Genomic DNA, 20,720 nt, shown 5'->3' on the forward strand with positions numbered 1-20,720 from the left:
CTCCACCTTCTTTTTCTAAATAAAACTGTATTAAAACACAGTAAGCCCATTGGCTTCCATACTGCCTAGGGCGGCTTCCAGGCTGTAACGGTAAAACTGAGTAGTTACAACAGAGACCATGGGTCCTCAAAGCCTAAGACACCATCCAACTTGTCCTTTACAGAAGATGTCTGCAGACCCCTCGCATGGGAATGATATCGGGGATTCTGCAGCTTCCCCTGGTCTGGCTTCTCATCCTACCCAAATGACCTTGGGAAAGTCTCCTCCCATCAAGGTGAGTTTCCATTATCTATATAATGGAAAATAGAAAGATACGTCTCACCTTCATAAAGAAAAGTCCATGACATGCACACACTGCTATATTTAAAATGGATAACCAACAAGGCCTGTGTAATACATGGAACTCTGCTCAATGTTATGTGGCAGCCTGGATTGGAGGGGGCTTTGGGGGAGAATGGATACATGTGTGTGTGTGACTCAGTCCCTTCACTGTTCACTTGAAACTATCACAACATTGTTAATCAGCTATACCCTAATACAAAATAAAAAGTTAAAAAAAGAAAAGTCCATGAAATACTGGACCTAAGACAGAACAGCCACGTGTAGAGCCATAAAGGAATTAAGTGAATCCATTTACCAATGGCAGCTGGCCTGAGTTTGGCTCCACGCCCCGCACTTTGTAACCATGTGACCGACAGAGAAGGACAAATGAACCTACCGGAAACTCAGCTTCCTCTTCTGTAAAATGGGAACAATCACAGAACCTAGTCTCTAATCAGCCACAGCCTTATCCTTTAATTTAGCAGGAAATAACCTATGAAGTATGGTTAGTCCAGAAACCGGCATGCAGGGCGTGGTTCGTGTATGTTAATTATTGCTTTCGAAAGCATTTAGTTCACCTCAAGGTAACCCCACTTTTGAACCCAAGCTTTACATTTTACAAAAGGTGTCTCATCACAGGCAGTTACAAAACTCAGTGAGAACTGGGATGTGAACGTAGTTTAAAAATACAGTGTCAACTGTGCAAATGAAAAGGCTTTTCACATCCATCCCCAACCAGTCCAGGACGGATCATGCCAGGCTAGGCTATATGGCAGGGGAGTCTGTTTCCAACAAGAAGGTCTTGTTCACTTGAGAGATTTGGCCAAAAAAAGAGGGTGATAATTGTAGCAACAAGAGAACAGGAGCATAGCTGGTCCCCTTCCGGGTGGACAAGGGTCTAACGGCTCCACCTGAGGTAACCCACTCCATCCTCACCCTGGCCCCATGACGCTAGTCCCAGCGTCACTGGTTTTTAAAGTCGGGGACCTGGAGCATGAAGAGGTTGAAGGATTCGCCAGTGGTCACGGAGCAGCAGTGTCACAGGCAGGACCTGGACCCAGGCAGTCTGGTCCCTTAACCACTCAGCTATGGGGCAGGCAGAGCCGATGGGCGACAGGCTTCAGGTGGCAGGCTTAGAACCACGGGATGTCAGAGGTGGAGGTGCTTAGAGGAACTCTCATTCAATGCCCTTGTCTTTACAAAGATCAGTGATGCAGAAAGGCCAGAGGTGGGCGAGGGGCCTTAGCCCTTGCGAGCCAAGCTGGGACCTGAACTAGAACCTCCTGGCCTTTTGCAACTGGATAAGGTGACCTGTGGAAACCAGGAAGCAGTGGACATGTGCGTGTGTGTGCGTGGGTGCGCACACGTGTGTGTACATGGATGTGTGTTCCTACTGTGCACACACATATGTCCATGTACGAGTGGGGATGGGAGGGGGCGTATCCAGGGCTTCTCCACTCACCTCCCCTTTCTCCACCAAAGGCTTCACCTCGGCGAGGTCCACGTCCTGCAGCTCCCGAGACATGTCCTTGCTGTCACCCGCCTGCACAGAGACAGAGGCCAGGGGGTCAGCAATTCCGGCTGAGAGGTGTTTCCAGACAGACGCAAACCTGAGACCAGGGAGGGAGCCTTCACTCCCCAGACCAGCAGTTTCTGCCTCCCGCCCACTACCCCGGCCCCAGTCTTGTCCCTGGGGATGGAGGGAAGTCTATTTCCTGGTACAGGAAACAGGCTTTTGAACAACTCAGTCGGTAAAGACTCCGCCTGCAATGCGGGAGACTCAAGCTCAATCCCTGGGTCAGGAAGATCACCTGGAGAAGGAAATGGCAACCCACTCCAGTACTCTTGCCTGGAGAATCCCACGGACAGAGGAGCCTGACAAGGCTAAAGGTCCATGGGATCACAAGAAGTGGATACAACTTAGCCACTAAACCACCATGACACTCAAAACCAGGCCCTGACACCCAGGCCAGACCTACTCACCGTACCAAGGATGGATGTTTCGCTCTGGACTTTAGAAGGAGACCCACGTTGCTGCCACATCCCAAAGTCAGACAGCCCCAGATTGACAAGCAAAAGGGGACAGAAGGTGCCGGAGGCCGGCCACGCGGAGGCATGGCACTAGCTCTCTCCTTCATCCCCAACAGAAGGATGTCTCCAACAGAGGGATGGCCACAGAGACAGCCCATGCTCATCTCTGGGCAGGGTACTCTGCTCCCTGCTGGGGGTGGAGAGGAGAAGGGACTATCTCAAGCCAAGATGACAGGACCGAGCACTTGGGAAGAGTTTGAAAGAAAAAGGATCTTCAAGGCACAAAGTACTTCTTGAGCCAGAGCGGGGCAGGAAAGCAGGGGTGGGGGCAGAGATCGGGCTGGGCCAGAAGGGGCCTCCAGGCTCTGACGCCAGGAGTTCCAGCAGTGGAAATGCCACCGTAACTGGCCTCCCTGGGCACCGAGGCTTGGGGGTGATAGGTCCTGAGCACACTCCCTCCTGGGGAGCTCAATCAGGGACCTGGAGGCATCAACATTTCTTCTTAGGGGTGAAGAGTCAAGCTGAGAGACTGAAGCGCCCCCCAGTATTGGGGTGAGGTGCAATGAACCCAGAAGGAAGGGTAGGTGGCTGCGGGCAGAGCTGAAGACAGAGTGAAGGAGTAAGTGACGGGAGACCAGGGACCCCCACCAGGTCACAGACCCAGACCTTCTGTGTCGGGAACTGGGTGAAAACCTGCTACTTTCCGGAGTGGGGACCTCACCCCAAACTCTCCATGGCTCCACAGATGTAACAGCCAGACAGAGAGCACAAGTGTCTGAACTTCCAAATTTCAGCTCCTCTGAGAACCCAGCTCCCTGCACCCAGAGGAACCCTCTTTGCAAAACACCTCTCAGGGGTCAGCGGGTGACAGAGCGGGGCCGCCCTGCACCCACCCGCCCCCCAATGCCAGCACGTGGTGCTCTGTGGGCAGATTCCCTGGGACGCTCTGGTCTGAGGCCCCAGTAGATAACCAGCCCCACAAGAATGCCTTTATGCAGCCTCTGGAGTCTAGGCTCCAGAACATTCTGAAAACAAAGTCGGTTTTATATTTGTGAGCATTCCTGGGCGGCTGCCAGCTCGGAGGCAGGCGGCATGAAAAGCCAAGGTCTGCCGGCCTTGCTAGCTCAGCGTGTTCATGGTCCCGAGACCCTGGCCATGGGACACCTCGCCTACACAGGCCAGGGAGCCTTCCAGAAGCTCACGGCTCTGGCAACGCTAAGAGGAAAAGGACTTCACATGTCACAGGGGCCCCTTCAGAACCCAGGGGTGAAGTCAGGGTCTCCGGCTACCCCTGGGCCTCCACCCCCACCTGCCAGCTCCCCAGGACAGGTAGGCAGCCTACCCGGCTCATTCCCTTCCCTCCCTGTAGCCCTGAGCATCACAACAGACAGAATGAACAGACAGATGCACGGCTTTTATGCAGCCTCACAGCAACTGATCACTCAGATGCGTCTGACTCTGCAATCCCATGGACTGTCACCTGCCAGGTTCCCCTGACCATGGAATTTTCCAGACAAGAATACAGGAGTAGGTTGCCCCTTACTCCTCCGGGGGGATCTTCCCAACCGAGGGATCGAACCTACATCTCGTGTGCCTCCCGTGTTGGCAGGCAGATTCTTTCCCACTGCACCACAGTGTTTGTCCAGACGAGGCCCATGTTTGTGTTTACATTCACTCTTATGTGGTTTAGTAAACCACAGGAGTGATATGCCTTGAAAACAGGTCTACATGTATAAGGGCTCAAGCTTTCAGGCTGCAGCTCAGCCCAGCGTGGTCAAGTCTCCTTGGCTGTCATGACTCTACTGTGATTCCACTGGAGGATCAGCCTTCAACCACCCCCTCACCTTCCCTCAGAACCAGGAAGAGTTCAGGTCCAGCTTTCCTGGCTTCCCAAATATGCTCCCGGAGACATCCCTTTACCCCACACCTTCTCTTCCTCCTACAACTCAGCTTCCCAGACCCCAGGAGACAGCGGCTTGAAAACTGGTAAATCCCCCTTAAACATCAGTATTTGAGAACTGCTCCTTTTCGGAAGCTCGTGTGCTTGGGGCCCTGGGGAGGCTCAGAGAGGGCATCCCAGTTTTTTGTCCAGACGAGGGTGATTCTGTCCCCCCATCTGGCGATGTCCGGAGACATTCTTGATCGGCACGACTGGGAGATGCTACTAGCATCCAGCGGATGTAGGCCAGGGCGGCTGCTGACCACCCCACGGGGGCACAGGGCAGCCCCACAGCAGAATTATCTGGCCCCAGGAGTGAAGGGGCTGAAACGCCCTGGGCCCAGACCAAGAAGCAGCCAGTGAGAATCCCAGGGCTCTGAGGTCTGCAGGGAGACCAGATAAAGCAGAGGACACTCCAGGTTCTCCTGTGCCCTGGGGGATGGGGGTGGGAAGGAGGCACGGTTCCCGCAGGCCCGGGGCAGCCTGTAGCTGCTAACTGTAACTGGACATGTCCCAACAGGGGAGCTCAGCCAGGACCTCCAGCCAGGTCACTGCCTGCGATTCCCAAGACCGCCCAAACGGGCTGTAGAAGGTGCACCTTGAGCCCCGGGCCCCCCAGGCCCCGCACCCCGCTCTCTGAGCTAGGGTGCTATCTGTAGACTTAGGCCCCTTGAGGCCAGCCCTTAACCCCGTCTCTGTTGCACCCATCAATAAACTTTGCAAACTTTTGTTTCAGAAGCTGGGGGTCTAGAGGAAACCTTATAAGGAAGTTCAATATATAAAACTGTTTTTAAGAAGAAAGCTGACATGTTTTAGATGAAGCCAGAGACACCTCCCAGCAGCCCCTCGTGTTCCCCCTCCTTATCGTCTGCCCCCCACGAGGCAAGACCAGCCCTCAGAGCCCATCTGAGCTCCAGGAAGCACATGCTGTAGGAAGGTTTACTCGGAGGTAGTTTTCCCGCACAGCCGTTGTCATGTGCCAGACACAGAGTGAGTCGAGAAAGGACCTATCACAGCTCCGTGATGAGACCTGACTATGTGACAAGTCAGGCGTAGACGGGAGGTTGACCTGGTTTGGGTGCCAAGGCTGGTGCCTCCGGCCCTGTCCCCTTCAGGCTCCACTCAGAGGGTGCTCACACCTGGGGTCACCCCCCACAGCCAGCCTGCAGCCCCACTGGGCTCAACAAGCTGTCTCCCTGGGTTTGAGGCCAAGCACTGGATGCCAAGTCTGCCCTTCTCCACCACCTCCTGCAAAATCCTAGCGCAGAGGACCCAGGCAGTGCTGCAGGGGGCAGAGGGCTGCAGGCGGCAGTCCTGCAGGGGGCCCGGCCGCACGGGGCATGGTGGTGGGAGCTCGGGTGTCTGACTCCCAGCCCCCCGCGCCATCCTCTAGGGTGGACTCTGTCTCAGCACAGAGGGAAGCCACTCCACACAGGAAATGAGGTCGGGCCAGGCCTCCTTCTGCCAAAACCCCACTCAGGGCACACAACAGGGTTCCAGGTCACAACGCCAGCTGCCAGACTGGTTTATACCACTTCTTCCTTTCCCACCTGCCTGCCCAGAAGGAATTCTGAGAAAATCAATATTGCAGAAGTGAAAGGTAGCCAGGAGTTAGTGGGGTGGGGGGTGGGGGCAGGGGGAAAATCTGAGGGTCATATCTGAACATCACCATTGATTGGCTCTGTGATCTAACCTCCGAGCCTCAGTTTGCTCATCTGTAAAATGGGCATAACAACTCCTGCTCCCGGCGAGTAGTGGGGGGCCGTCAATGCAACCACGGCACACAGAATCGGGCAAACAGCTGCTTCATTAGTCAGTGCACTTCCCTGGTTGCCTCAGAGACCCAGGGCCATTTGTGGGGACATGGTCTGTATTTTAAACATTCTTAGTCCCTGAGTGGCCCAGCAAGGAGGGGACACAGAAAAAAGGTTCAGCAGGTGTCACATGGGTTTCCAGCAATCAGACCCAATGCGCCACCACTGGGGTCAATGAGTAACAAAGGCCCAAGGGGCCGGGGCGGGGAGGCGGGCAGGCAAATACCTTTCCAGTTCAACGGACCCAGGAGCCAGTCAGCAACGAGCTGGACTCCATGGGTTCCAGCAAAGCCAAGACTGAGGTTTGCTCAGAGGAGCGAAGAAGGTGACCTCAGGGGCTGGGAAGGCAGCAGGCGGAGGCATCTCAGGCCATGAGGCCACGTGAGAGATGTTAACCGGTCACCGCGAGAGCGAGGGGACACACGGAGCCTGGGATTCTCAAAAGCCCTGATGCAGCAGCAGGAACCCTGATTAGGGGCCAGGGCGTGGGAACTCTGCCCCTCTCCAGCCACACTCTTCCCAAGTCATTCACCCCCTCCCTGGGCCTCGGCTTCCCATCTACAAAATACGTGGCGTGTGTTCTATGGACACTGTTGTTCTCGTTTAGTCGCTAAGTTGTGTCCAGCTCTTTGTGACCTGCCAGGCTCCTCTGTCCATGGAATTCTCCAAGCAAGAATACCGGAGCAGGGTGCCATTTCCTTCCCCAGAGTATCTTCCCGACCCGGGATCGAACCTGTGTCTCCTGCATTGGCAGGTGGATTTTTTTACTGCTCAGCCACCTGAGAAGCCCTCTATGGACATCACATGGTCCCCAAAACTCAGGACGGATGGGAGCCCAGGCAGGAGGGTGCTGCGTGCAGACAAGAGGGAGGTGCACCCTAGGATGCTATGAGGGTCTCTTGCAGCGTGGCTCTGCTCAGGTCACCTGCCCTGGGAACCTGGAGGGCCCTCTTCTCCCGGCCTCCTCGTCCCTAAGACTGGAGTCCTCCACCAGCTCTGGCATTCCTCCAACAAGCCACCTGGAGGGGGCACAGGCCCTTCCTCTTTGGCAAATTCTGCTGGGCCCCTGAAGCCCCTCCAAGGCAGGGGTGGGGGGCGTCTAGCACAGAAACATCCCGGATGTGCTCTGGGAGCCCCCCGGCCGCACCCACCCTCCACAGACTGTGACAGCAACAAGAATTTCATGGTGCCTCCTAGGCTCCAAACCCCATCCCCACTTTGAGCTTTCCAGTAGCCCTAGGAGGTGGACCCCATCACGTCACCATTCGACGGGGAAATGGAGGCACAGAGAGATTAAGAAATGGACCTCAAGTCACCAAGCATCAAGATGGCACAGTTTTAAAAAAGCAATGTTAAAGGGGACAGTTGACCATGAACCCAGCTTGCTCTAAACAGACACACGTACCGAGTGCCCAGCCCCAGGCAGGAAGTACTAAGGATGGGCCCCATGTTCCTGGGAGACTTCTCCCATGTGGATCAGCTGGCAGAGTCACGTGCTTCTCACGCCACCATGCACAGCCCCCTTGAGGCCCAGCCCACCAGAGGCCCAGGCTGTGGGCAAAGCCCACATTGTAGACATTCTCCCCTCACAACATGCAGAAGGGATCCACCATATTCAATACTTTGAAAAAAAGGTTCATTGCATTATACTATTTGTTCCTCAAGGAGGTCCCTGGGAAAATGTGGACTGGGTCACCCCAGCTTACCAGTGGGTAATCTGAGGCTCAAACGCCAAGGCCCGTGTGACTTCCTAAAGGCCTAGCCTCCATCCTATGGAGTGGGTGCAGGTGTGCGGGGCGGGGGCGGGCAGACCACAGCCTCCGGGGTCCTCCAGTGAAGCAGAGAGAGAAGGGAACCAGGAACAACTGTTGATAAGCTTGCATCGATTGTGACTGTCAGCCACTGGCCCAGATTTTGTCCCCTCCAGAACACGCCTAGTTTCCAAGCCACATGAAAGCAGTGTTTTTTTCCAACACACTGGGCTCTTTATAGAACAGAATTTAAAAGGCGGGCAGGGGATCAATGGATGCTGCTGATGTTCACCATAACATCCCCTCCGAGTACAGTCAGCTCCAGAAGGTTTGAGAGAACAGTGCCTCATCTGCCTTAACCTCCAGGAAGGTAGCCTTGGGGTACACCTTGCCTCCCCCACCATGCTATGGACATGCCCTTTGGTCCTTTCTTTGCCAAAGAGATGCTGAAATCAAGCTACCAGGCAGTCCATGGGTTCTCGTGATGTTTTCTGGACCTTCTGAAACCCAAGCCTCCAAGGAGGGTGAAGAAGTCGGTGGCCTTAACTCTCAATGTTTTCCTTATGTAATCAACCTAGTAAACAATATGGCAGGACTCACTGGACCTTCCAGAAAGTTCCCCAGTTGAGGGGAAGGGAGGTAGAAAACAGGGCTTTCAAAAGTCAATAAAATGAAAAAAGACAATCAGAATTCCTTAAGGAAGCCCCGGGTGCTTTTGCTTGGAGGCTGAACCTCAGCAGCATCCAACAGACTGTCTGATATTGAAAGAATAGAAGAGAAATCACTAAAGAGAAGGCACCCCACCCCCCCCAGCTGCATCCATTCCCTGGGTACCAGGCTAGAGACCAAAGGCAACTTCTCTGTCTTGGGCCAGAGCACAGAACTAGCAAGAAGGTCCGTCGTGTATCTGGGACACAATAGCAGGAAGAGGGAGGGCCCGCACGTGGTCCTCGCCCCACCCCCTTCTCCGCAGCGCAACCCAGGACCTTCCTGTCTGTTCTCCGTGGAGGTCTGGCAGCCCAGCCACTTGTCTGGCAGAGAGAAGACCAGACAGTCTGCGGGGACGCGCAAGATAACGAAAGTCTAAAGGAGGATGCTGGGTGGGTGAGAGGCTTTTTCCGTGAATCTGCAAGACAGACACGAGCAGCACTGGATAGTCTGTGAGATAATGTGTGGAAAGCACAGAGACGGAGCCGGGGTTAGCATGGGACGTGGATGCAGATTCCGCCTACACAACCCTTTGTCCCTGAGACGGGACGATTGCCACGCTGACAGAATCCTTCCCCCAGTTGGTCTTGCTGCTCTTACCCTCTGGATGACCTTCCAATCTTTCCTACACAAGAGGGCCCACGGTTATTCCCTTAGTAAATGGAGGTATCCTTTGGACCAACATTGCTTCGCTGGTGGCTCAGACAGTAGAGAAACTGCCTGCAATGCAGGAGACCTGAGTTCGCTCTCTGGGTCGGCAAGATTCCCCGGAGAAGTGAATGGCCACCCATTCCAGTATTCTTGCCTGGAGAATCCCTACAGAGGAGCTTGGTGGGTTTCAGTCCATGGGGTCACAAAGAGCTGGACATGACTGAGCAGCTATACTACTACTACTTGAACCAATATTAACGGATTGCCTCCTAAGTGCAGGCTCTCTGGTCTGCGGGAAAAGGATAAGTAAGCAGACACAACCCAGAATGATCCAAGAAGGGCACCCAAGCCAATCAGCCTGCCTGGAGGGGAAAGTCAGGGAGGCTTTCTGGAGAAAGCAGGCAAGTTCAATGATTAATAAAAGGGGAGGAAGGGGAGGGTTCCCAGCTAAGAGAGTCCTCAGAATTACCTACCTCTTTAGAATGATTCCCACACTCACATTCAGAGAGGGCTGCCCAGAACCTTCTTAAAGCCAATGGGTGGAGGTGGGGGTAAAGATGGGGGAACAGATGGAGCCCTGTTCTTCCTTAAAAGCGGTCCCCATCCACCTCTCTAAGCAGATCAGCACACGGGCAGAACGCTTATATATACAGAGCTTTCCACAGGTTTAAGGGGAAAAAAAATCTATAAAACAAAAGATGAAGCCCCCAGATTGCTAAGGAGTCCCCACTTCCTACCACCTCAGTTGGAGGAATGCCTCCTCGGGAATGGAAATGCCTGGAGACGGAGCCCGGGTGGGCAGGGGTTGGCAGATCTTCAGTAAATACACGGTATGAAGATCAGGACTGGGTGGAAGAGAGATCTGTGTGTGGATCCACTCTGTAATCAGGTCTATTCGGCAGCGCCAAGTCAGGTTGCCAGGCTTGCCAGGTTTCTTCTCACAAGGCATCTGCCCCGGAGCACTGGGGTCCACACACTCATGGTCAGAGCCCCCCACTCCTCTAGCACAGCCTGCTCCAACAAGCCTGGACTGGCGCAGCAAGGGCCAAGCGAGTGTCCAGGGAGCTGACCTCCGCTGGCTCCGCAGCAGAGACGGCCAACCTGCCTGTGTCTGTCTCCAAACTCAAAGAGAAAGAAAGGGCAGGGCTGCGCCCAGACTGAGATCAGGGAGTCAGGAAGGGCTGCCTGAAATGAAGCCAAGAAACCAAGTCCAGATTCCAAAGACGGATCAAGGAGGGCCTGGGCAGCCTCAAAGGAGAACGCTGCAGGGAATGGTCCATGGTGGCTCATGGGGAACAGAGCCCCATCACCTGATCCTGGACAAGCAAGGGACCTGCTCAAGCCTCAGTCTTCTGATCTGAGAAATAGCAAGGATGTCTCCTATCTCAAAGGAACAAGGAGATGCCTTGAAATCACAAGGTACTTGAGCCAAATTAAAGCTACTTATTCCAGATTCTGGAGATATGAGAAATGTGGCCCCCGTCTTTCTTTTGCTCTCCCGCAGTCATCATTCTGGAGCAAATATCCTCCTCTCTGGCAGTACATTCTAGCCCAATCCGGCCCAGGAAGCTTTGAAACAATGCAGATCCCTTGCTCATCCCAGACCTACCAGTCCTGGAAATCTGCATTTCAGACAAAGTTCCATTATATTTTTATCCAATCTGCATAAGCCTAGCTTTCTGTAAAAACTTCAAGAAGCAAAACATGAATCCAGCCTTTGCAGGCCCTCCCCAGACAATGCCTTGAGAATGTCATTTGTGGAAATGGTTGACCGTAAGTTTCCTCATGGTGGCCTCACAGGCAAGTACTGTTCTCAACTCTTGCCGTAGATTAACTCAATTAATATTTACATGTCCTGATGAGACAGTATCTGTTACTCTCAATTTTAAGGGGGGGGCGGGGCGCGGGGCAGTAACTGAGGCCAGAGCTCTGGCTGGCCTCTCTGCGCTTTTCACTCAAGCCTTTTTGCAGTCACCCCAACGTGCCATCATGAAAAAAGAACAAAGGCTTTCAGGTCTGACGCTCTGGGTTCTCAGCTTGCCCCTCCCACTTCCAGTCACATAGCCCACAAGCAAGTCCCTTAAACATTCCTGGCCTTGGTTTCCCCATCCATTCAACGGCGCCAAGACAGTGCAGGCAGAGTTATTGCGAGGATGAGAGGGGCTGTGGGATATAGCTGCTGATTCGGAGAGAGAGAAAGGTCCTGTTCCTTCCCGGCCCCCTCTGCCTGAGTCAGGGCCCCTCCCTGCTAGAATCTTAGATGCTGAGTCATCATCCTGGCTTCCCTTCTGAAGCACAGGGCCTTCTGAGTCACGCTTTGGATGGGATTCTCTGGATCCCAAGGAAGAACTGCAGTTTCAGGCCATCAGAAAAACACAATGAGATCTTTCTTCCCCATCCATGCTGAGGCAGCTCAGGCCAGGAGATTTCAGCGCACTGAGGGCGGGCGGGGTTTTGTTCACATCTGGGGTCCAGCCTGGGCAGCCCAAATCTGGGCCACCACCACTCAGCAGGGCTGCAGCCCTTTCTCACTACGCTGATTCTGCTCCTGTCTCAAGAACTCGTGATTCAGACTGAAAATCAACTGACCCATCAATCACCCACATTCTGTCTGGGAAGTTTCCCCGCCAGAAACGCAGTGAGGATCCAACTCATTTTCTGACAGCAGAAAGTCCATCTCTCAAGACTGGGCCCCCGCTCACCACCTCCCATCACAGCCAGGAGACTCAGACCGACTCCAGGTTTGGCCCCTCCTCGGCAAGTCATTCCCCGCCTTTGGGTCTCAGTGTCCATCTGTCAAGCGGGCAGAAGTTGGACCAGGAACTTGTGTGAATTTTTAATTCCTCCAAATTATTAAACCAACGGATAGCAAGCCTGGATTTGCTTCTCAGGAAAAGAGACCCGAAAAGATCCTCCAAGGTCTCCTTGGAAAGCGCAGTCACATGCTATCACCAAAAATTCAACTGCCTGTGGGATCACAGGGGAATGGGGCCGTTCAATTGATTCAGTGTCTATCTGATCTCCTCCCAAGGGCCTGGCCCTGGGCCAGGTGCCAGGTGCCAAAGCGAGGCAGGCGACACTTTCCTTCTCACTCTAAGGTGCCACAAAGCTATGAAGTCCCAGATCTGGGGACATCCGGCTTCGCTCCTTACCCCAGAGCACTGTCCCTTTAAAGGTATCCTATCACTTCCTGACTACCCCTGTGTCCCCTCCTCCCCTGACCCCCACCCTGGGCCACCCCAACAGTTACCACCACAGAGGGCTGGGGTCTGCACCCTTGTCTGCATTTCTGCCCTGGCTGGGGACCCCCTGAAGCCAGGTGCTGGGGGTTGCATTCTCTGTACCCTGCTTATTTCAGTTCACCTTTGTGAAACTCAGTCAAGATTCCGGCATTTCTATCCAGGAGGAAGCTGGGCTGGAAGGTCTGCCTGGGGACTGCATTTGTTATGGCAAGAACACACTCTGTGTACAGATATTCTGTTCTTTAGGAGGTGAAGTATGGCTGATGGCTAAAGCCCTCCTGACTGGCCACTGGCTGCACTCTTTTCCGAATCTTTCATCTTTCCCAGTAACTCAAAGGAACCCAACAAACTCAAGTGCCCAGGACATCTGGGGAAGAAGAGCGTGGTCTGGGCACAAGACAATCGCGCCCTCCCCCACGAGCTTTGCCTCCCCCACCAGCTGCCGGGCACCTCCCCCCCAACTCCCCGTCCAAGCCACAAGTTGGTGCTGCCCCAGACCTAGAGAGATGTCTGACAGCAGACGCGACAGACGGGCGAGTGGGGGAGGTGGAGCGGAGTAAGGCAAATAGCCACTAAATCCCAGCTTCAGCCACTAATGTGACCCAAGCGGTGACAGCGCGTTTCCCCCGGAGCCCACCACTGTGCACACGCCCTGCCCACGCTGAATCCGAGACCGCGGCGGATCTCCCAGGAAGCGCCGAGCAAATCCAGCTGTTCTCCTCTCCTGGGAGGGCAGGAGAGGCGGGGCCGGGAGGCAGGGGAGAGAAGGAAAGCTGCGGAGAGTGGGCGGAGGCGAAAATGACGCCACTCGAAGCCCCAGCCAGCGCAGGGCGGCCAGATGCCACAAGACCCCGCTGGTCCAGGCCACCTCTTGCGCGCCGCCACAGCGCCCACCCCGGGCCACCTCGGGGGCCGCACCCTGCCCAGCGACGCTCGCCAACCCTCGCTCCCGCGCGTGTCGCTCGCGCTGGGACACTAGGACCCTTCCTCAACACACACGCCCGCGCGCGCTCGCGCGCGCACACAGAAGCGTGCTCCACCCCGACTTCCAGGCTGAATGGGCCCCCGCCCCTCAGACACACACTGGTTGGGGGCAGAGTCTGGGAAGCAGACACACCCACGTCCCCTTCTCGAGCCTCGTCCCTAGCGCCGCTCACCCCTAGGTATCTCCTTTCTACTGGCGCGCTCAATCTTTCCTTCCCCAGACACCCCACTCCAGGAACACACCCCACCTCTACCCTCAATCACACACACTCCTGTCTCGCCTCCTTCCAGGTCCAGCGCGCCCTCAGCCCCGAGGCGCCCATGAGCCGGGAGGGCCTTGGGAAGCAGGGATCAAGGTGTTGGGGCTCTCCACTCCCCACCCCGACCCTCAGGATCCCACTTCCTCAGCTAGGGCAAAGGTGAACCCGGACCTTTTTTCCCTCTTGCTGCCCAATCAAACACCCCCACACCAGCAGTGCTCGCGCCCCCAAAACCCCTCCTGGAGCTCGCCCTCGCGCCACCGGGAAACCGAGCACTTGCAGCTCCGGGAGTGGGGGAGGAGGCGGGTGCTGGCCACAAAAGGTGGTCCAGCAAGAGGCAGGAGCACCCACGGGCGATCGATCCCTCCCCTCCTGGCGGGAAGAGGGCGTCGGGCTTACCTGAGGCAGAGGGAGAAAAGCGAAAAGGACCCGGAGCTAGGCTGGCTGTGCCCAGAGGGAGCGAAGAGAGCGGCGAACAGAGGCGTGCGCTCCCGAGCCGGAGCTGGGAGCCAGACGAGGTTTGTTTATGCCCGGGAGGAGGGCGATTTTATAGGCGCCGCGGCCCCGCCCCCCGCGCCTCGCCCCGCCCCCGCCCCCGGGGCCCACTAGCCGCGGGGACACACCCCTCGCGGCTCCCTCCTCCCCGGCGCTCCTCCCGCTCCCTTGGGCGCGCCTGGCCGTGCTGGGGCAGCGCGCTGGGGGCGCCAGCCCGAGCCGCCGCCTGTTGCGCAAGCCCGCGTGGAGGCGAGGCGGGGAGCGGCTCTCGCGGTCCCGGCGGCCGTTCCGCAGCGCTGTTCCTTTCCTCGTCCGGAAGGCCGGGGCCTGGGCGTGTGCAGCGGGCGTGTGTGCACCGCGGATCCATTTGGGCGTGGGTGCGTGTGCTTGTTCGCGCTCGCGCGTGTGCGTGTGGACTTCCGTGTGTCTCTGTGTGACCGAGTGGCCCCCCTCTCCATCTTAGAGTTTCTTCTTCCGAGTCCCCTTGCGCCACTCCTGGACATCCCTTAGGAGCGACTCCCCCACTTCCTCCGGGTCTTAGATCCCACGTCCCATGTGCTGCCTCCTTTGCTTCCTGGAGACCCGCTCCCTGCGATTCGCACCCCATGACCCCTCCTTGTTGCATAGGCTTTCTGTTGAAACCCAGACTCCCGCTTAATCACGTCCATCTTGCTCAGCCCTTCCTAATGCTTGGGCCCCCTCACCCAACCCCAGTTACCTAGTTCTAAGCCCACCTGCCCTTTCCCGCCCTGCGTCCCTCTCCCCGCCCCCAGAACCCTGGCAGAAAAGGAAGGTTCTCGCTCCTTCCTCCCCTGGTTCCCAGAACTTGTACTGAGCACCCTTTGCGCGCTTAGCCGCCTTGTCTACTGTCTGGTTTGTGACTCCGTGTTCCCAACCCGCTGTGCTTATCAATATCCCCCGTGGAACTTTTTTTTTTTAGAAGGTACTGGCCAGGGCTCCATCCCAAGATGGTTTGATCAGAATCTCAGGGAGTGCAGCCCAAGAATATTTTAAGAGCTTCCCAGATGGTTCTAATGTGCAACCCGGGTGAGACTCATTGCCCTGGGAGAATATCATTTTATGGATGAATGAAGACCCTACCATTGTCTCCAGACCCCTTGCCCAGACTTGTATTGGCTTGCATCTGCACTCTTCCTCCAGCCCTCTGCCTGATGGTGGTAAACCTCTTTCCTCCACCAGCCCAGGCTTTGCTCAGGACAGGGCCCTGGTTCTCCTTTGTGCATCCCATTGGCCTCCAGGGGCCCTGGTATTTACCTATTCTGTCATTACACAAATATTTATTGAGCCACTGCTTTGAGCCAAGTCCTGTGCTCAGCCGCTGGGAAAAAGGACTGAAAAGCCAAGGAGCCCCAAGATTCAGTTTCCCCATTCACCCAAAGAGAAGGTTAATCTGGGCTCTTTTCTTGGGTAACTGGATTGAGCACCTACTCAGCCTCTTGTATACACTGGGGAGATGGCAATGAACAAAATTAGGCCTGCTTTCTTTTACTCCACTCACACACATCCATTTCCCCTTTTCTCCCCTGTTTCGACTCTCAGCATTTATTGAGCCACTGTGTTTATTACCTGGCAAAAGATATAGAGGCTCAAGTTCAAAAGTGGAGTAGGCCACTACTTCCTCAATAACAAATGGGAGCCCTGGCGTGTGGACTGGAGAAGGGCACTTTGCCAGGAGAAGCCACTTCCACCCCTTTGAGGAAGACTTGGGGGATGGAGCACCCAGAGCAGTCCAGACCTGCAGCGGGTTCTGCCCGCTTGAGCTTAGGAGCCCAAGCCTTCCGGAAGACAATGAAAGAGAGCAGGTGGGCGGATGAAGGAGACAAGATACCAGAGACAAAGAGAGGAGAAAAGAATTTTGCCGGAGTGGGGGGTGGGGCGGGGGGTGGGTAGCATTTTCTGAGACCGGCGGCATTCTCCAACCAGGGTGAAAGGAAATCATTGCAGAGTCCAAAGCAGCTCGGAAAAGTTCTGAGGGATCACAGACTCCATCTCATGGGTCCAACACAGCCAGTTTTTCCTTCAATGCTGCAATACTTTGCTGTTTCTGCAATGCGCTGAGTGCCCAGATGAAGCCGTTTTCCTGCATCCACCTGTGGGAAGGAAGGACTCAGGGGCAGCCCTGGATGGTCACCCAGGTAGAAGGTGCTCCCCCTGTGGAGTGGCCCCAGAGCACTGAGAGCTTCCTGCACCACTGGTCCCCCAGCCCAGGTCAGCTGAGACAGCAGAGCTCTCGGAGCCAAATATGGGTGCAATTGTATTGAACCGTTTAAATTATTTCTCTTTCTCGCTGGTCAGCAACAGAATTAGATTTGCTTAGTGAGTGCACACCTGATACAGATCCATCACCAAGTGAGATTGGATTTTTCTGGACTAACGTCCCTGGAAATTTCTAGTTAGCAGCATGGAAATTTTTTTTTTTTTTTATAGACTGTTCTCACTAGAAGGACCAGAGGCATCATCCATTCCCAAGCTTCTTTCTTGGAGTTCATGGGTGCTTGGGCCTGAGAGCGATCTAAAGCTAGAGTTCATGGGAAGAATGCTTGATTTCTCCACCTTGGTGCTGTGGTCCCTTGGGCAGTTACCCCACCTGTCTTGACATTCATCATGAATGTGGAGAAGATGGGTAAGAGGAGCCGCTGGACCTTCTGGCCACAGTGTATGAGCTCCCTGATGTGGTTCCATGTTTTTAAAGTTGAAAAAGATGAAAAGTTAGCATCCCCTCATCCTCGTATTGGGCTCTTCTCCATATCTCCCTCTCTTGTGAATCATTCTGATCTACAAGTACACATTCACAGCAATCAATGACGCATCCTAATAATCGTCTCTTACCCCAAGTTCCCCTCCAATGACTGTAGCCTCTTCCTCCCCAAACTTCTCTAAATAGATGCCCATCTACATCATCTCCACTTCCTCATCTCCCCTTCCTTTAACTTTTTAGTGTTTAATATATCAAGTTCCTCAGGAGTCAGTCCTGGCTTAATAAATCTACAAAGCTCTTTAAGGAAAACAATAGCCTTCTCTGTATCCACATACCACCTCCCCATCCCCCCATATTCCTTCCTCCTCCTCCCTTCCCCCCCCCCCGCCGCCCCTCCTCCTAGGAAGCTAGGACTTTCATCTCTGTAGATCATTTGTATCTCATCTCTGCTCTCACCAGCTTTTCTGGCCCTGGGCATGTTCTGTAATTTGCTGCCTCAGCCTCCTCATCGGGAAGTTGTACATAATAAGAGCGCTACCTTCTAGGGTTGTTGTAAGAAATACCAGTTAATACACGTAAAGAAAAGAAAGAAAGTGAAGTCGCTCAGTTGTGTCCAACTCTTTGTGACCCCATGGGCTATAGCCTACCAGGTTCCTCCATCCATGGGATTTTCAAGGCAACAGTACTGGGGTGGGTTGTTATTTCCTTCTCCAGGGGATCTTCCCAACCCAGGGATCGAACCCAGGTCTCCTGCATTGTAGGCAGGTGCTTTACAGTCTGAGCCACCAGGGAAGTCATGTAAAGGACCTGTGAAATGTCCTAGAACAGTGCCTGGCATGTACAAAGTCCTTGATAGAATGTTAGTCATCATCATCACCACCATCATCATCTCATCCCATCTCTCCCGGCATCTTTCAAAGTACCGGATTCATACAGAAAGCCAGTAAATAGTGGTCGAATAAGTGAGCAAAGGCTAGTGCTTCTTCCTGAACTCTCCCTTCTTTCTGCAGCCCTACTTGGACTTCATGGGGAGGGGAAGGGATCTTTCTGCTTCCTTTAGGAGCCAAAGTAGAAGGATCATATCTGCGGACCTCTGAACCTGTTCCCAGTCCTCTGAGAGCATCCTTGACATGTAATGTCCAGCTATGAGCAATGGGGAATATCTGCAAAAGGAAAACAATTTCACAGGTGGTTGGATGTTAGCCTTTGGTTCACGGTACATAGTAAATCTTCCATTTTTAATAGAAATGAAGAGGTATATATAACTTTTGGCCCATAAAAATCAGTTTCTCTTTGCTCCTGATTTGTAATAGTTTGTCAGGAGTGCTGTAACAACTTACCACCAAAAGAGTGACTTAAAATAATAGAAAAAATGTATTTTATCTCAGTTTCAGAGGCTGGAGGCCCGCCATCAGGAAGTCAGCAGAGTCATCCTCCCTCTGAAGTCTCCAGGGTGGAATCCTTCCCCTCCTCTCCCAGCTCCTGGTGCTTGCAGGCAAGCCTTGGTGTTCCCGGGCCTGTGGCTGCGTCATTCTGATCTCTGCCTCTGTCAGCACACGGCCTTCTTTCCTTGCGTCTCTCTCTGTCTCTGTATCTTTCCTCAGGGGGACACCAGTCACATGGGCTGAAGGGTCCACCCTATTCCAGTATGACCTCATCTGAACCTCACTAATTGCATCTGCAAATGTAATCATCTGCATCTGTATTTCCAAATGAGATCACATTCTGAGGTTCTGGGCTAGAAATGAATTTGGAGAAGGAGTGATAACAAGACTCAACCCAGGATTTTGTTAATATGTGTTTACCAAATATTTTTTGTGCATTTGCAGAGAGACCTACTTACTGGCCTGCTCAGGGCCACCCTGATGAAGCTGCTCTCCAATGCTCCTGCGGTAGTTCTCGCCAGGCTTTCCACCAGCCAGCCCACTTCCGTCAGCCCTTGCTTGGCTGACATCTTGAATAACCTAAATCATAGGTCCTGCCTAATTAAACCTTTTATTGCTCTTGCTGCCTGCCAAGTTCACCACCCCTCCCCAGTGTGGCAACAGAGATGTCCACTAACATGTCCAGGCATTTTTCTCCCTCTTTCAACCACTGGGTTACTCACCACTTTTTCTCAAGCAGACCCTCACGTCGGCACCTCTGAACCTTTGGCCAAGCTGTCTTCTCCTTCTAGAAAGTCCTCCCACATTCCCTTCTCTGGAGTTGTCTCTCATCTGGGGAAAACATAGATTTAATCTTAAAAGGACCTGCCTAAGAACAAAGCTAGCGTGGAGCAGAACTGAGCCCTGGGAGATACTGAGATATCACCAGGTCGTTCACCCCCATGTCAGCTCTTCCATTTCCTGCCCCTGCAGTCAGGCAGGTGGGTGTGACTTGCTCTGTCAGTGAACAGGAGGGGAAGTGATTTGTGTCACTTCTGGATGGGGACTTTAACAGCCAGCCTGTGATTCATCTCCTATCCCCATCACTCTCAACTCTGGCCACCAGATGGTGGAGGGTCCATCCCCCAGAACCCGGAAGGAGGGAACTCAGAGCGGAGTAACCAGCTGACCAAAATCAACATGTGACAAGGGGAAAAAATAGACCTTGTTGCCACGTGCTAGCAGGATCCAGAAGGGGGATGTCACGGCAGCCCAGCACAGTCCATCCTGACCGGGTCACCCTCCACCGGCTCACCCTCCGGCAAGGCTATGGCAAACGTCAACTCTTCCAGTAAACCTCTCATGCTCCTCTCCAACCAGATTCATCTTTTTAAAGACTCTAATACATAGTTATTGAGCATTTAAAATCCATCAGGCACTATGTGAGATGCTAGCAATAAAGGGATGAAAATGGCATGACTATATAATTGGAGTTGTTAGAAGTGTTGTTAAGGACCCTGGGTCTTAGAAGACTATGTGACCCAAAATCTCACCTACTCTTGAGGTTCTAGAAAAGCCCTCCTGAAAAAGGGATGTTTGAAACTGGCAGCCATTAGACTAAGGATGGGTAAGCATTCCCTCACCACCTCCTGCCCCCAGAGCTTTGTGTGTTTCCCTTTCTTGTTATTAATTAGAAATCTTTAGTGTATATGTAGCATAAACATAATTTCAGATGGCTTAAGAAATAAAGGTGTGGGGCATATTTATGGGCTCACATAGCAGTAATATCCAGAGGAGGGTTACCTTCAGGTATGGCTGGATCCCGGGCCTGATGTTATCAGATCTCTGCCTCTTCAGCTCTTAGTATCTTCCAGATCAGGTTTATTCCATGTTGACTTTGTTCTCAGATGGGCTGTTTCCATGTTAAGTCAAAGGCTGTCAGTTAATTTTAGGTTACTTACTTAGAGAACTCCTAAAGTCTGAAGAGGACAGAGCCCTGGGAAACTTCCCGCATTTTCTCTGAGAGGTCATGGGAGCTTTGAGGAGCCCGCATATATGTTTGGCAATCGCTCATTCTGAAATCGCTGGCCCTTCATGCTCCACCCACGTTCCTGGCTTGACTGTCTCCACCACCACCTCCAGCTGCACTTTCCAGCCTAACCTGCCTGCCTGCCCTGCCCATTCTGGCTCCTTCATCCTCTGGGTTTTGCTTGTACTTCTGAGGACAGAGCTTCCTACAAAAAGGGGCAGCAACTGCTCTGAGTTGGGACTATCCTGTCTTGCACAGGTCAGGAAAATCTTAAATAATATTTGCTATTTGAATGGAAGAAAAGAGGAAGGAAAGGAAAGAAGGAAGATGGTTTGCATTTGTGTACAGACAGTTGGCTTAAAACTATTATAACAGAGCTGGACCCTATGGGCCTTCCCAGCACAGACACCCA

General features: G+C 53.7%; 1 protein-coding gene and 1 long non-coding RNA gene across 2 annotated transcripts in view; both read right to left on the reverse strand.

The window, feature by feature from the left end:
- NDRG1 (N-myc downstream regulated 1) overlaps positions 1 to 14,251 on the reverse strand; it is a 55,671-nt gene extending 41,420 nt beyond the window's left edge. The window contains exons 1-2 of the mRNA XM_043483222.1: positions 14,101 to 14,251; positions 1,784 to 1,864 (exon numbers count right to left, since the gene is read on the reverse strand). Of these exons, the coding sequence (XP_043339157.1) occupies positions 1,784 to 1,846 (63 nt within the window). The 5' untranslated portion in view covers positions 1,847 to 1,864; positions 14,101 to 14,251. The remainder of the gene's footprint in view (positions 1 to 1,783; positions 1,865 to 14,100) is intronic.
- A 1,287-nt stretch (positions 14,252 to 15,538) lies between these two features.
- On the reverse strand, positions 15,539 to 20,322 carry LOC122451220. Its single transcript, XR_006272341.1, has 3 exons — positions 20,083 to 20,322; positions 19,023 to 19,131; positions 15,539 to 16,307 (listed from the first exon to the last, which is right to left on the reverse strand). It is a non-coding gene; the product is annotated as an uncharacterized LOC122451220 (long non-coding RNA).
- Positions 20,323 to 20,720: the final 398 nt, after the last annotated feature.

This window comes from Cervus canadensis, chromosome 12, assembly GCF_019320065.1.
Source record: "Cervus canadensis isolate Bull #8, Minnesota chromosome 12, ASM1932006v1, whole genome shotgun sequence".
Taxonomy (NCBI): domain Eukaryota; kingdom Metazoa; phylum Chordata; class Mammalia; order Artiodactyla; family Cervidae; genus Cervus; species Cervus canadensis.